The 17,104-nt window shown below is 38.1% G+C and overlaps 1 protein-coding gene across 5 annotated transcripts in view; it reads left to right on the top strand.

The window, feature by feature from the left end:
- Window positions 1-17,104, top strand: part of TRAK1 (trafficking kinesin protein 1) — a 127,566-nt gene that overhangs the window by 100,001 nt on the left and 10,461 nt on the right. For 3 of the 5 annotated variants that reach the window (XM_082298492.1, XM_082298490.1, XM_082298493.1), the window contains exons 9-15: window positions 150-280; window positions 806-880; window positions 2,104-2,241; window positions 3,824-3,900; window positions 5,936-6,172; window positions 7,078-7,394; window positions 11,659-11,988. In XM_082298492.1, the coding sequence (XP_082154618.1) occupies window positions 150-280; window positions 806-880; window positions 2,104-2,241; window positions 3,824-3,900; window positions 5,936-6,172; window positions 7,078-7,394; window positions 11,659-11,988 (1,305 nt within the window). The remainder of the gene's footprint in view (window positions 1-149; window positions 281-805; window positions 881-2,103; window positions 2,242-3,823; window positions 3,901-5,935; window positions 6,173-7,077; window positions 7,395-11,658; window positions 11,989-17,104) is intronic. The other 2 variants (XM_082298491.1, XM_082298494.1) reach the window with 1 other exon arrangement.

Raw genomic sequence — 17,104 nt, 5'->3', positions numbered from 1 at the left:
GTTTTGTGTCCTACTGTGTTTTTCAAAAATACCATACTGTGTATTGGGGTAAGATTCTGCTGAAGCAAGTGATGTTTCAAGAGAACATATTTATGCTTACTTTCCTGATTTTGGGTTTGTGATGTTAATTGTAATCACTTATCTTAAAGGGGATGCAAACATCCAGATTGCCAATATCTCCGAAGAGTTAGCAAAGAAAACTGAGGATGCTGCCCGGCAGCAAGAAGAAATCACTCATCTTCTCTCTCAGATAGTCGATCTGCAGAAAAAGGCAAAAGCTGTAAGCAATCCAGTTGAGAGACTACTGTTGTTGGTTGCTACTATTGTAACTGAAGGACAAGATAAAATCCTCTCTGTACTAGAGCCTAAAGGAAATATTCCACTCTCCTTATGTGGGTGACCTTGTTCGGTGTTTAATATGTATACTTGTATATACATATACAAATATGTATACTTGACTAGAAAGCATCAATTTATTAAAAGATGCATATATGGTTTATCAAATGCAATAGTTAAAATTATTTTAAATATTAGATTTAAAATTCTGCTCTGAGTGATGTCAATGAGACAAGAATGTCAGTGCAAGTGGGCACACACTTGTTTGGGGGTTCATTTGGGAAGGTGCATTCTGATGCTGTGTGTTTTTGTGTAAGCATTTTAGATGTTTTTAAAGTAATGTGTAGATTAACATTTCTGCAGAGGAGAGGTGAGAAAAGTTGGAATGTTCCTTCTTACCTGTAGTATAGGATAAAATATCACAGGACAAAACACTGCAGTATTTCTAACATTTTTTGGCATATTTTAGTGTGCAGTTGAAAATGAGGAACTTGTCCAGCATCTGGGAGCAGCTAAAGATGCCCAGAGACAGCTCACAGCAGAGGTGAGTACATTACTTTGTAATACAGTAACTCAGTAGCAAGTCAGTGACTGTTCACTTTGCCTCTCTGATCTGAGTGGATCAGAAGTCTTAAATAGTTTTGCCTATTTATATGGAATGAAGGAACATTTGTGTTCCTAGTAGAGTTCAAAACCTTTTCTTTTCTGTTCTCTGCTCCTTCAAATGACACACATTTTGAAACACAGAGGGTTATTGGCTGTATAGGAACCCCTTTAGAGGTTGACTTCTCTAGGCTGGTAATTTCAGCCTATTTTGACTAGTGAGATAACATGGAAGAGCTCATTTGTGCTCTGTTTGTTCAGTGAATAAACATAAGGCAGTCCAGTATTTCTGGTTGTCTTACAGGTGCTACATTCACATGAAAAAAGTGGACAAGATAGAATGAATAGAGCTTGATCCCTTTAGGATGTGTCTTGTACTTGCACTACTTGATGATGAAAATGAGAATGGCCAGAGAAGCTTTTCCTGTGGGTGGACCTTTTGTACCTGTGGTGCTCAACAAAGATTGGGCTCATGCTTCTCTAGTACTTTCTTATGAAAGAAAATGACCAGGATCTTTTTTTCTGAACCAAATAGCTGATTTTTATGAAACTTTTAGGAATGTGGTGTTTCAGGCTGCAGCCCCTTTGCCAAACTGAGTTGAAGTGGCTGATGAACCCAAAAGCTGTGAGGGTACACAGACATCTGTAGACAGAGTGATTACATAAGATGTGTTTCCTGGGAAAACTAAAAATAAGTCATGGTCTTAGACTGTTGAAAGCTATGTGTGTATACGTATGTATGCATGAAAGTCCTGGCTTTAAAATTCCTAAGTCCTTTGGACCATAGTGGAATGGCTTGTCCTCAGCCCACAGTGTTTGCCCCTGTGGTCACCATGGAAGTGATTAGGCACTAAACCTGATCAGACTAATGATGCTTTTTTAGCTCTGTATCTTCTGCTTGATGGTGGCTTCATGTAGATATGTAGGGAAGGAAATGGAGCAAACAGTTCCTTCTGCATTTTGTGTCTTACCCTGCCTGCCTTCCCATTACTAATCTATGTTATTAATGATTCTCCAGTGATATTCAGTTGTTGGAGATCTGTTCCTTTAAAGTGGGATATTCTTCCCTACACCATTACTGCTTACCAGTATTAAAAGAATTAGCAGGATTTTTATGGTAATAGTGCAGCCATAAGGTCTTGGACTGTTTTCTCGATGTTACAGTTGCGAGAGCTGGAAGACAAGTATGCAGAGTGCATGGAAATGCTTCATGAGGCTCAAGAAGAGCTGAAAAACCTTAGGAACAAGACAATGCCAAATGCTATATCACGTCGGTACCACTCCCTTGGTCTCTTCCCTATGGTAAGCAGATTTAAGGGAAAAACCTGCATAAACCACGCAAAGGAAGTGTGTTTGCATCTGACTTACAGCTTCAGGGATAGGATGCCAGGTCTGGCATAAGCACGGGTGAAATGTGTATTTGTGCAGTGTTACAGGACACCTGAGTGTTCAGTTTTGCATACCTGGTTCTGCAACAGTGGTGCTGTGCAGCTCTGCTGCAGCATTATGTCCAACCTGCAGCTGGCTATGCTTATGCTGTGAATCCTGGGTAGTATTAACAGGTTGTTACACAGTTCTGTACATCTTGGTTAAGCATCTCCTGTGCTGCAGTGGCTGATCTTCATTAGGAGCTTCCTGCTTTTCTTCGATATCCTTGGAGATATAACTTCCTAATAACATAACGATGTTTTCCAGGCATGGCATCATTCTAGTCACTTACAATTTGTACATTCTAGTTCTTGAGTACTTGAACAGGGTTAAACAGACCTTCTTGTTCTATGGTGACTGAAAATTTGGTGGTTCATTAAAAGAATGTTAGTTGCTAATCTGTATTATGGCAACAAATTACGCTGGTTTCACTGGTGTTACCAACTTTGTTTAGCTGATTTCATGTGATTATGACATTTAAAGCCCAGGAAATATGCAGTACCCTCAATGAAATGAGAAAAAAAGAATGGATAAGAATGTGTCCAGTGACTTGTTCTGCTTGCATGTGTATCTCTAGAGTAGTTAGATTACTCCTGAAGGCAATGATATCAGTGGTTTCTTTTGCAATACATCAATGTAATCAAGCAGCAAAATCTGGCCTGCCTTGTCTTGGCTCACTGCTGGGGAAGAACACATTTTATTTGTGCTCACAAGAAGTAAATTGCCAGCAAAAGCTTAGCTTGCTTTTTTGTGTTCCCTTCTGAGACTGAACACAGGCCAATTTAAAGTGCAGATGTTGTAATACAAGTTATGCTTGCACAAATACAGTTGAAAGCTGTAAAAAGTATGCTTGTGCTGAGATAGGTTTATGTGTTTTGTGTGAAAAGTTTCAAATGTTGAATCATGGGACAAAAGATCATTCAGGTTTGTTATTGTTTGATACTTAGACCCTGCACCCAGCAGTAAAACTTAGTGACCAGCCACGAAAAATTGATGGCCTGTTACCTCTAAACTTATGGGGGAAGTATATAGTGCTTTATGCCAAGAATCATGTCATTTTTGTGGATAGGTGGATAATGCTGTGAGTTTTATGTTTATTTTAAATGAAAACATAGAGAGCAAAGCTTCATACATGAAAGGCGAGTGTGGCTGAGTGTAGAATTCAGTCTGGGAAGATGGATCATGTTGTTGCCTACAATATTCTCTTATGGTTCTTTGGCAGATATTATGTAACATCAGATGGTACATACTATGGAAAAGTGAAACTAAGCCGTATTTTGTCAGTGCTTTAAATGCTACATTAGTTTTCCACTAGTTTTTCATTTTTAAACCTTCCTTTTTCTTCTAGGTGTACTCTTTATTACTTATTACTTTGTATAAGTAATTTACTATTTTCTGTCATGCCAACCTGTTAATACTATGCTATTTGTTTCTCTTTTTTGCTTATTTTTAACAGGATTCTTTGGCAGCAGAGATAGAAGGGTCAATGAGGAAAGAGCTGCATTTAGATGAACCTGACTCTCCTGACTTGGCGTACGACTGAAAAGAATTGGTTCCTAATTGATTGGTTATATCTGAAGTTAATTATTTGATGAGAAAAGAAAAAACAGGAAATAGCTGAGCTAGAGATTTAAAAAGGAATATTTCTTTCAGAGTGTGAATGATAGAGAGAAAGGAAGATAAACTGTCTAGTTATTGGGGTGTTTCTATTTTCTGCTAAAACTGGCAGAAGAAAACACCTATACATAGGCTTTGCCTTGTCTTAAAAACTTTTTTCCTGGATGCTGAGAACGAGAAAAGGTTTGGTTTTTTGTGTTTTACCATGCTATGTTTCTTCAGTTACCACTTAGGGGAGGAGTTCAAGTTAGTGGGTTTTCTCTTGGTGAGTTTTATAACATAAGTTACCAGGTAACTATTGATCTAATCCAATTTTTACAGGAAGAACATCAGGGCAGAAAGGGATTTGGAATGGTTGGGTACTCAGTGTGATGCCCATTATGCCTGAGCTGAAGTTCTGTTGAATTAAACAAGAGAGTAGTTTGAAACAAGTTAAGTGCTTGCGACAGCCCCAAAGCTATAGATAGATACAGCTTGGCAGAAATGGCCTCGCTGATGCCAGTTCCACATGTACTTCAATAGGTTTATCTCACAGATTTGTACAAAGCATGGATTGTTTAATTTGAAATAAGTTAATCCAGTTTACAGGGTCTGTTACAGAAACAGAGTTTACAAAACAGGACAGTCAGGAAGGGTACAGTAGGCACTTCCCAGAAACCTTCTAATTGCTTTTACGAAATGCCTGACGCATACACTGACCTTTTCTGTGCCTGAGTCAAGAACTGTAAATGAGGCTTTGACAGAGTGAAATGTTGATTAGAAAAATGTAAGGTCAGAAAGTTGTGAGCATGCTTAAACCCCATAGGATCCTTTCATCCTTCCAGTGTAGTCTAACTTAAAGCTAGTTTAATTTCTTTAGAATGTCTCATTTACTTTGTCTGTACCAGCAGAGGATAATTTTTTTTCAGTTCCATGACTTTTCTTGGTTTTATTTATTTGTGCAGTGGTAACTGCAAGCTCCATGGGACTTTGTATTGATAAATTCTCTTAGATTCAGCCTCTTAAAGACATACATGTATAGACTCGGAGCCTACAAACAAAGGGTGCAACTGTTGATCACCTATGACAGAGGGAAAGAAATTTGAATGACATTAAATAGCCTAAGTCATGCTGTCACTGTTACAGCTTGGCAGTGTTACCTTTCAGATAGAAGGAATGTGCTGTTCTTGTGTTCAGCTCATGTTGAACTGTAAAACAAAGCAGCGGTGGCACTTTTGTAGCATGATGTAGGGTAATTTTATTTTGTCAAGAAATTTCTGCTGAAGTGTCATCTGATGTCAATCTTGAAGCAGGTGGACAGTATTTGTTGTGGTATAAGGTCAATGTTGATAAAGAGTGAACTGGAGAATTAGGTCAAAAATTAGGTTTCCAGCCTTGACATGCTCTCTCTCAAGTCTTGGTCCATTATATTTCTGGGATTTTTTTCCTTTTTTTTTTTTTTTTAAGTACTATTTAAAGGGGTTGGAAATTGGTTTCAAAGATAAAAGACACAAGACTTGCTTGCATGGAGATACTCAGGAGAGTAAATTCAAACTCTCTTTTAAAATGGATTAGCCAGTTTATAGTTAAGAGTTGAAGGGAGCTCAATTCTGTTTTTTAACAACTCATTTTTACATAATGGCTTTATGGCACTTTTAACTGATGTACTGAAATGCTCTTTCACTTATTTTTTTTTTTTAATATTTGAAAGGGTCCTTGCACATAATTGTCAAATGTTGTGCCAAAATTATTCTAGGGTGATGGAAGAATTATGGTGATGGATTGAATGTAATATCCAGACTGAACTAGTATGGGACCCTATGCATACTGCTTTACAGAACTATACATAAAACCAAGGTGTTTGGTTGAGCTGTGAATAGGAAGAGCTGTTACTAAGCTGTTACCTGTTTCTCTGTTCTTTCTCAGGGTAAGAAGTTACTGTGTGATTATTAACTGCATATGTGTTTTACAGTCATCAGAAGCGAGTCTTTGAGACGGTGAGAAATGTCAATCAAGTTGTCAAGCAGAGATCCATGACTCCGTCACCAATGAATATCCCAGGCTCCAACCAGTCCTCTGCTATGAACTCAGTCATTTCTAGCTGTGTCAGCACTCCACGTTCCAGTTTCTATGGGGGAGACATCTCTAACATTGTGATAGACAACAAGACCAATAGCATCATCTTAGAGACAGAGTCCTCGGACAATGGGTCAGTACTGTAGCACTGGAATTTGTGTTCGCTTTGTTTCTGACATAAAGGCAAAGTGTTTCTATTTTCCTCCTCTTGTCTTATGTAGTGCAGTTGCCACAGTGGCATACACCTTCAAAATTTATTTTGTGCTTATAGTTTTTGAGCACTCAAGTTTATTTAGAAAGGAAAGCTTTTAGAAAGTTCTGTGAATCAGTGTCTGCAACTCAGACCTGTTCTAAGATGCAACATCACCAGATGATGTAAAACCACTCTTTGTTTTTGTGGGTCAACACTTAAAAGAATTGTGTTTTCACCATTTTACATAAGTTCCAGGAAGTTCTGATCCCAGATGCAGCTACAGTTAACTTTTTTGATCCTAAAACTAAATAAAGTGTGCATCTGTAGGTTACCTAATATGAAAACTTACGAATGAAGGCAGTCAGAACTTTGCTTTTCTAGCTTCTTGACTCTTCCCCCAGTACAGCTCCACTCTGTGCTGTATATACATTTCAGTAAATGCAGCTTAATACTTTAAAACAATGTATGTTTGTCGTGTTTACTCTTGTGACTCACTGTGGTATTCTTGCAGCATTGGCCCTTTAACGTGGGGCCTGCTTACTTGAGTCTGTGTAACAAGTAGACATCTCCCACCTCTTTGTCAGAGGAAGCTCTTAAGTAAAGCACACGTTTCCAGCCAGGAGTTTTCACGCAGGAACTAGGATTCAAAACTCTTTTACTATGAAATAGACTGGTGTTTGCCTCTGAGCTGTCCTGATGACTAGGGAGTTGTTCCCAGACATAGTAATTTAAAGGTACTTACGTCTCAAAACTGTCATGTGGAAGTTTTAAGCATTTTTAAGAATGTGGTTTTTTTCCCCTCCCCCCCTTTTTTTTATTTGTCTATGTCCCCCTTTATGTTTTAGAAATGAAGACAGGATAAAGAAGCCTGGAACTCCAGGGACTCCAGGCTCCAGTGACCTAGAGACTGCCCTTCGCAGGCTCTCCCTCCGGCGGGAGAATTACCTCTCGGAGCGCAAGTTCTTTGAGGAAGAGCAGGAAAGGAAGTTGCGGGAACTGGCAGAAAAGGGAGAACTCCACAGTGGTTCCGTTACCCCCACGGAGAGCATCATGTCACTGGGAACTCACTCCAGATTTTCAGAATTCACTGGATATTCAGGAATGTCTATCAGCAGTCGCTCCTACCTGCCAGAAAAGCTTCAGATTGTGAAACCACTAGAAGGTGATAACAAAGGGCCTCGGCCTTTATCTGTTGTTATTAGTGACTCTTTGTGGTCTCTTATCCATCACCAGAAAGCAGGAAATCTTTGTAATACATATTCTTTTTACTTTAGAGACAGTAATCCACGCTGTTGGTTTGAGATCTTCTAGCTACTATATTTTTCACAAGCCTTAAAGGTGTTAGGAAACAATCCCAGCCAAGGCAGTAAAATAAATATTACAGGCCACATGTGCACATCAGCAGTGCAGCTTTACATCTGACATAAGTGTTACCATTTCATAATTGGAAAAGGAAAGTGGATAAATCTATGAAATCTAAACAAGAGTTCTGTAAATGAGTATCTGGAAAGGCCTTTACCTGCTTTCAATTAGTCCAGTTGATGTAATAAGACTGTTTTAGTGATTAAAAATTTTATGGACTTTATTGGGCTGTTTGAGTGGTCATACATGAGTCACTATGGCTTTGCATTTCATGTATTAAAGAGGTGGGGTTTTTTAAAGTCAAATATTCTTCATTCATTGTCTCAGGAAAAGGCAAGATAGAGATAGATGGTAGTCAGGGCTAGAGCTCTGTTTCTAAGTTCTTTTCAATAGGCTGTTTAAACAAAGCTGTCCAAGCATATGTAGTATAGTCTGCCTGGCTTTCTTCAGTTCTTTCAGGTTGTGGCTGGAAGTTAGTTGAGTCAATTTCTCCAGGTTTTAAACCAAATGAAGTTTTCCTGTAGTACTTCACCAATACACTAGCTAATGTCATTTAGCCTTGGCTTCTCTCTCTCTCTTTTCCTTTAACAGAGCTCTTGTATTACACTGCATTGTGTGTGTTTTAGTTGCAGAACTTCCTTTTTTTCATCTTTTTAGAACAAATTTATTTCATCTATAAGGAGCATATAGCATGACACATACTCAGAAGCAAAAATAAGCATTCTTATGTCCTGAAGAAAGTGATGTACTGTACCTACCTGTTCAAATGAAACTATAGCCATAGCGCACCAACTCATACTGTCAAGCAGATTTTAATAGTTTGTTTTCATGGCTGCTTTTAAAGGTCATAAAAGTTCTTGTACCACGTGAGGGAAAGAAAGGATGATCCCACTTTGTTTCAGTTTCTGGTTGCTACCACTGTAATAAATTTCTGTCACCATCCCATTATATCTGCTTTTGTCTTCCAATAAACTCTTAAAGTCTTTATCATCTTTCTATCTGTCTGGGTTTTTTTTTTCCCCCTGGTTTTGTTCAATGTTTTCACTGGGTCATTTCTGTCTTGAAATTATTGCTCTTTTTAAAGTACTTCTCATGTTTGGTTTTAGATCTTATTTGTAGCATGTTTGTGTCTGCCTGTTTCATAAGTTTTATGTTGGTTAACTTTTATTAACTAAGTATCTTTATGATTTTGTTTTTCCCTTCAGCTTAGTTTCTTTTCTGAATATTTTTCATGAGACTTAATTTTTTTTTTTTTCAACTTCCCGGCTGCCTTCAGACTACTGGGGCAAAATAGTCTGCTGTACCTGCAGACTGTTATAAGTAGTTGTGCCTTTGGTTTTATTACTGTGTTGGGTGCTCATGCCAGAAAACAGAAGAAGTAAAAATTAGTTCTGTAATAAATTTATTATAGGTTAATGACTTCTTCTCCCTTAAAGCAATCTTTTAAATCCCCCAGAAAAAAAAAGTGACAGAAGCACTAAGAAATTAATCTTCTTTTGCACCTTTAAAAAAACAAAACATGCTTTCTTTTAGTCAAACAGAAGCAATCCTTGATGTGACTTGCTTTAGTTATAGTCTAGTGAGATTTTTCTTGTTTCTTTTTTTTTTTTTTTAACTATGCACCTGTAACTTGTTGTGTCATAAGCATGAAATGGCATTACCTGTGTCCTGAAGGAAAACTAAAAACTTGGACTGATTATGTCTTCACCCACTTTTATTGCCATTGTGGGAGCAATACACTGTGAATTCCTAAGCTTTCTCTGATCCTCAAACCTTATGTGCAATCGTGCAGAGATATCAGGAATATAGGGAAAAAAAATTATTCCATTCATATACTTATTTTGTTCTTATAGTCCTTCTTCCTTCAGTGGCAGTCCCACTGTTATACAGTAATTCCCTCATGCCAACTTTTTCTGATAAAATACTTTACAAAACCATCTGGTAGGCACCTGGGACTGAATGTAGGCCAAAAAAGTGTTGTATTTCCCTCTTCTTTTGACTTCTGCAGCTTTCTCTTTTTTCTTTTTATTGGGGATTTACTGTTGTTGGATTCCCTTGTACATTTATGTTCATTTTCTGTATGGGAAATTAAAGCTTGCTTACACACATTTTATGAGATCAAGATTAGACCCAGATATCTTCCCGTTTGTGACGGAGCTTAGGCTATTTTGTTTTCTGTAGTTTTAATAGAAATGTTAAAGCTCAAAATGCAGATATTTTGGTAAATACCTTTCCTATGGGAAGATATGAGATATATATTAACAATTAAGTGCTTGTATTCTGCACAATTTATTTGAAGTATAAGTTTTGGTGTGCTTTAAGGTGAAAAAGGTTACATCTTCAGGAGCTAGCATGTAGAAGTTAATTGAATTTTTATACTTGCAGGTAATGCAGAAAGAAATTTTGATTTTCTTTGTTCTTTAATTCTTGGAGTAGAGTCTGACAGAAAACATCTACCCCTAGGTTAAGGCTTGACAATACCTGTCACTTCTTCACATTCTGGGGTATTTCTTTTATACAGAAGCAAAAAACTTGGCCTTTGTGACAATTCAGAAGTAAATACAAGTTCTAAGGATGTCTCTTCTCTCATTTTGGGGTTGTAATGGTTTCTGCTTCTTGAGCTTTGAGGGTGTGAATTTTCTTTAATCCCTCTAGACTTACTTTAAATAAAAGCAAGAAAATAGATAGTGTCATTAGCCAAAGTAATCTAGCAGATCCCTTTATTCTGAGCTAAAAAAATTCAGATCCTAAAAAGTGAGATAGGCTTAATTAAAATGCCTTCCATTGTTCCCACTCATTCTAGAAGAAGTTTTTCCCTGTTCACTTCCTATATACAGTAAGCTTCCTCAAATGCAATATGTGAAATGACAATTTTGCTCATTCTGTAGGATTTTTCTCAGATTGAAAATAATGTATATGAGGGCTGTCCCTTCTCACATTATTACGGTTGTTTAGGCTTTTACACACACCGTGAAACGAATTGAACTCTTGGTCTTTGATTATGGGTAAGATATTTGTGTGCCAGCTTCTTGAATGAGTGAGTATTCTGCTTTGCAGAGAGGCAACAGGAACAGGACTGCAAAAACTGCTCCGATTTGAGCTGGCAGAAGTGAAAATAAAGCTGTTTTGTTTGTGTAATAGGATATGTGTGATTTTAAGTCTCATATTTCAACACAGAAGTGATGGTGGGCACAGAGGAAAATGTAGGCCTTTGCAAGCAGTGTTGAATTGCTACTTGAGGAATCAGATAAATCCTCCCCTGATTTCACAGGGCACATCTCAGTGTATACATCAATTTTGCCTGATCCATTGCTGTTTCTGACTGTCTCCTGTTAAACCTTGAATATTGAATGCTTTTCTCTGTAAAATGCACCTCCTTTTTCAAAACATTTCTCTGCCAAGGATGAAGCTACAGGTACAGTAGCATTTAGTTATGTAGTAGCTGAATTCCTGTAGCATAGGGTCCACACAGGTCTTTAGACTTGACATGTAGTTCAGAGTTGTGTATCTGCTTACACGTGCCTGAAGTTGGTGGGAATTTCTAACATATGGTACAGAGCTAAAATTGCTGTGCAATCTGTGTGACTACTGTCCTCCTGTTAGCCACTGGTAGTAAATTCTGGCATGTTTTCAGCACTTGTCTTAGTGTGAGCTTAATGTGGGAATGTGTGGTATATGTTCCTCTTAGAGCTTTCTGTGATGGTGCTCAGATAAACAGTTAAAATGTAAATTCTTTTTATTCCTGCTTAATCCCATGAATTGAAGTGGATGTGAATATTTGTGGGGAGGGAATGTGCATGTGCACAAGTGTGCTGCTTCTCACCACCAGGCTTTGCCTAAGTGCTGATGTGATCAGTTTATTTCACACTGGTGTGGAAATGCTGAAGCATAGATGAAGCAGTTTTGTGCTGTAGCATGTCTCCCTAGAAACATTAAACGCAGAAATATTAAAGGCTTGGAGCTCCCAAACCTTTGGTCTTTTGGATAAATGAAGAGGGACTTTGTCTTTTAGGTCTTGGATTGCTTACTAATTTATTTTGGTTGTCTTTCTGTTCACTTTCAAGGTTCTGCCACTTTGCACCACTGGCAGCAGCTGGCTCAGCCTCACTTGGGTGGGATCCTGGACCCGAGGCCCGGGGTTGTCACTAAGGGCTTCAGGACCCTAGACCTGGACCTGGATGAAGTGTACTGCCTTAATGACTATGAGGAAGATGAGACAGGTGACATTTCTTACAAGGGCCTAACTACCTCGACGCCAGTTCAGCACACAGAGACCTCAGGTGAGAGGTCACAAGCACAAGTGACTGTTTCAGAGAACAAGAATAACCCCCGCCAATCTCAGGCTTTCACAGAGGAGATGCAGGAGTCCGCGACTGACGATGATGAGGGGTCTGGTGAGGGAAACTCATTAAGTCCAGTAAAACTGACATCTTTACAGGATTTTGATTACTGGGCCATTCTCACGTCTCTTCAGAACAGCATCCATAATATTGCTTTGTGTGTAGCATCTGCACGATAGTGCGTGCAGTGGTTAGAACATAACCATTCTAACATTGGCTCAAAAATCGTTTCTTTGATAATCTCTTAATTCGTTTTTCAGTAACAGCATCTGTGGTCAGTATTTTACTCTATTTTGATAAGAGAAGGCTGCTAAAAGGAAGTGGTTCATTCACAAACCTTTGTGTGGCACGTATTCAACTTGTGTGTGTATTTAGTGCACGCTGTTGTGTGTGTAATGTAGAGATTACATATATTTTGTATTACTGTAGTGCAGATTCTGACTGTTCATAAGAGGTGATATCATGTTTTAGATTTCTGTACTTTGGGAAAAAAACGAAGACTAAACGATTGGTGCACTAAAGGTGCATCTACCTTGCCTTTGCTGAAACAAATGGAGTGCCTTGAAAATCACCAAAGAAATTCTGAAAGTTTAATTCACTTACCTCAGATACACTTAGCTGTTTTTAAAGTCCTTCCGAGATAATGAATTAAGGGGATGTTTTTATGCAGTGACTAATAACATTTCCCTTATTCTTTCTGCACCACACTATTAAATCCTGTCCTACTTACTTATAACATATTAAGACTTAAACATTTTTAAGTGACACAGTACTGCATGAGTTATTAGATACTCTGAACTGACACTAGCAGTCTATTATTGCACAAGATCACAGATTCTCAAGACTATAGATGTGGTTTGAATTTGTGTGGTTTCTTTTTTGTCCTTGGGATATGGGGGTTTTGTTTTAATAAGCTGTATAGTCTTCATTAAGATTTGCCTCTGGTAAAGAATTATATTTAGTCCAGAATCAGAAAATTGCCATAACTCCTTTTTTATTTCCGAGACTTTTTTTTTTTTTTTGTAACTACTTTAAATGAAGACACTTCCTTCCCTCTCCTTTTTCTGGGATAAATCATAATTTAATATTTGGCTGGTCTTTGGAAGATTAGATTGTCTCAGGGCTAAACAATAATATTTCTGTTATTATCATGACATGCAGAGTATCTTTGGCTCTTACTGCAATGGCAGTTCAGTGCTTTCAGCTACTGAATATAAGCTACTTTCTACAGTCAGTTGTATTATGGTTAAACTTTGAACCATAGAATCATTAAGGTTGGAAAAGAACTCTGAGGTCATTGAGTCCAGGCATTAACACAGCACTGCCAGGTCCACCACTAAACCATGTCCCTAAGTACCACATCTACAGATCTTTTAAATACCTCCAGGGGTAGTGACCCAACCACTGCCCTGGGCAGCCTGTTACAGTGCTTCAACATCCAAACCCTTCAACTTCCCTTTCCGTTGGCAAAAGTTGTCCTTGTTCTATGAGATCCTAGAAATAATGTTTATATTATTTTTTGTATGTCAGTATGAAAATAATAATGCCTCTTCAGGCAGTTGTGTACTGTTTTGGATATTATCCAGATTTTTATAATTTTGAAGAGTCTGAGTAACTACAGCAAGGAAAGCTGGAGATACGAGAATCAAGGACTGGCATTTTTAGGATCTGGAGAATAAAAGATTCAACAAAAGATACAATTAATTTTAAAATGTGTTGCTATTGAGAGGAAGGGAACAAGCAGTTCTTTATGTACTCAGGGTACAGTAAATGTGCAAAAAAACGATGCTTGGGTTACATTTTGAAGAATTTTCTAATGGGAAGAGTACTCAACACAGGAACATGTCAAAAAAGTAGAAGACTCATTGTCATGTGAAAACATAGCTAAGGATATTGTTTAGTTCCTTGTTTGGGGTTTTTTTTAAAGAACAGATTAGTAAAACATTTCTGGGTAATAATTTGGAAGAGTTCTTTCTTTGGAGTAGAGCAATAAATATAGGCCTGCTCTGTAATTACAAACTGGTAAGAAAGTCTAGTACTTCCTTCCATTTTCTGTCTCCATTATGATTTGAGTATAGGTCACTGTTTATTAAAAGGTTATTTACTGGTTATTGCTGGGAAAAGTCTGTCTCAGACAGGGTTTTTAAGCGAATTCCCTACCTTATAAATTGACAAAGTAGATAAAATCAATGAAATTGCTGTAGCAATCTTATTTTACCTGGTATTGTTTGCTGAGTAATTTTAATACATTACAGAAATAAGTGGGTCAAAATTAATAACTTTGTATAGAATGAACAAGTGCACTGAAAACTTTAATTTCCCGTTCTTTTGCCTTCTTTCAAATTGTCCTGTTGCTTAGGATTTAGGAGTGTCAATGAGCTACCATATTGGTTTTGTTGCTCAAATGAAGTAAAGACACTGTGTCTGCTTTTTGTTGGAGCACTTTGTCAGGCATTATACAAGGAGGAGATAACTGTGGATTTTGTCAGAGTAGGCACTTAATAATGGAGCAGTACTTCTTAGGATCCACAATCTGCCCACTGAAGAATACCTTTTGGGAGAAGGAGGTGCATGCTGAGCTTATGAATTTATTTCATATTTAAATATTGTGCAGCCATTGCTTCTCCTCCACATTTTTTTCTAGATTTCTCTGTAGGAAGTGCAATGCAGGTACAGGTGTGTATGGACTTGTGGCACCTCATCATGAGCCCATCATGAATACAAGGTTACAACATCATTGCTTGCATGATTCCAAGGGAGGTTCCAGTTGGCAACATACAGAATAAACTCTAGAGAATGTGGAAGTAAAATAAAAAGGGAAGGAAAGAAATGTCTTGCACACAGTCTCTAGCGATAGTGCCTTTGCTTGTAATCCAGGATAGCTCCATCGTGGAAAAACCTCATTGAACAGGTTTGTAAAAGCTGGAAGGTATCTTCTTACGGTTCCTGTTGGCAGGCCATAAAGTGGGCCACTTTAGAGCTACAGGTTTTCTAGCCTCAGACCAAAAGGTTTTTAGTAATACAGTGCCTACAAGGACCTTCCCAGCAGGTGTAAGTCGTCTTAGTCTGTTGGGCAGGTTTCTGCAGGTTTCTGCTTCAGTATGCTCTGAGGTTTGTATCTTGCCTTTTTTGCACTGGGTATGTTCTCTGTCACAGCACTTACAAGCCCTGTTCATATTGCCATTTTGTGTGTGCAAAGTGCTTCTCAGGATGAGCCCAAGAGCTTGTTTTGACTTCCAGGCTCAGGAGAGCAAACACTGCTGGTGCCAAAAATGTCTTGTAGCTAAAACATATTGAGGACAATTGTGATAGATATTCTTGTGATAGGTAGAGTCAGAAATCATTCTGACTAAATAAGGAAAAGTTACGTTCCTTGAGTTTTCTTGTCCCTGTGTTGAAACCTGTAGTACCCATTGATCTATAAAATAGCTTCCCCACCATAAATGCATATTCTATCCCAATCAGGAGAAGTTGGCACACATGTGCCTTATGGTCTGCAGTTGGTCTGTTGGAGCCACATGCTGTGTGTGGGTAGTTAACTTTATGGAGGATCATAAATTCCAAAGTTGCAGTTCTAGCCTAATACCCAGGAATAGGCTGAGATTTGTGTATCACTTTTGTAGACTTTCAGCATAAATGGAATTGTAAAGAAGTTACAGGACATAGTGTTCTTAAAATCATCTGGGACAAGTAATTTTTGGAGCACAAATTTTTAGTAACCTCAATATATTTTTTTGTTCTGTGAAAGAAACTAGTGTATTATGAAACTGTACAGAATCTGTTTTGGAGGGAGGGGTTGTTGGCATTGGTTTTTTGTTTGGTTTGTTGGGGTTTTTTAATTCACTTGCTTTCATGTTTCCCTTAAAGAAACAGACAAAACACCAGCCATTCGAAGCACTTAATAATGTTATCAGTGTTTGAATTTTGAAGTTGGAAGGGCTACACTTGATGCAGTGTGTACTTAATTGCCTGCTGGTACTGGGTGCATAAACTTGTGCACAGTACTTGTGTTTTTTAGTTCCACTGATTGATTGCTTTGAATAGACATGTGCACAGCGTTATGGGATCAGCACTCTTGTACTACATGCTTAGACCTTAATCATGACATGGAGGACTTTCCAAATAGATGCCTAAAATCACAAAACTACATAATGAATGTCTTATGTTTGATTTGGTTTTAGCAGGATTTCTATACATGCTTCTAAAAAGTTACTGTTGTACAGAAAAGCAATAAATTTTGTAACTCTTCTTAGAACTAAGGTATTGACGCATATTTAAATATATTTTATTTTCAAATGGCATGAATATTTCACAGTAATTATTTCTTTAAGAAAAGTCTGTCAGCAGTTGCTGTCTATGCTGTCAAAATGCTTGAATTTTAATTTGGGGATCGTAGCCTGCATAAACTCATGTTGAAGCCACATTAAATACTTTGAAGTCTTTTTTTGCATCTATGCTCAATGGTTATATACATACAAGAAAGTGACCTCAGCCAGAGAAACACCCTGTCCAAAGAATACCTGCCTTTGTTCGGTTTTTCCTCTCTTGCTGTTTCCAAAGGCAAAATAAATGAAGATTTTGGAAAATCAGGTATTCAGACAATAATTTCGTTGTTTAAGAAACATAACAAAAGCAATGCTCCTGGTGCAGACATATGAATTCTTGGACGTTTTGAGTATTCACATCACATATTACATCTCTAGGAGAGCACCATGTTCACGTTTTACAGCTGTTGTTTTTATCACCTATCTCCTTTCCAGTGTAGTGGTTCACCCAGGCATCAGATCTGGCCTACTCTATATTCTCCCTGTTCTGTCAGCCAGGCATTTTCAGTACAGGTAGCACTGGGTGTCAGAGCTCTCACCTTTAGCCACCTGGAGGGGATGAACTCTGCTAAATCTAGAGACTACATGAAGCCCCTGTCTTGTCCTGTGGATCCTAATGGGGTTTTGTGGCCTACTTTCCAGTAATTTCACCTCACCCAAGAATGGAATTGGTGGCACAAACTGGCAAAAGTGAAGTCCATAGCCTGTATTCCAGATGACCACACGTAGGAAAAAAATGCCTCCTAGTGGTCCTTTGTTATCCTCTTTTAAAGCAGGCAGAACTTTTCTATTCAGCAGTAAACTTCTAATGGTTTAAAACACCGTCTGTTGCTCTAAGGATGCCT

This window comes from Coloeus monedula, assembly GCF_965178545.1.
Source record: "Coloeus monedula genome assembly, chromosome: 1".
In the NCBI taxonomy this organism is placed as follows: Eukaryota; Metazoa; Chordata; class Aves; order Passeriformes; family Corvidae; genus Coloeus; species Coloeus monedula.
Note: the sequence above shows the minus strand (reverse complement) of the source record. Positions and strands in the feature narration are given on the sequence as shown.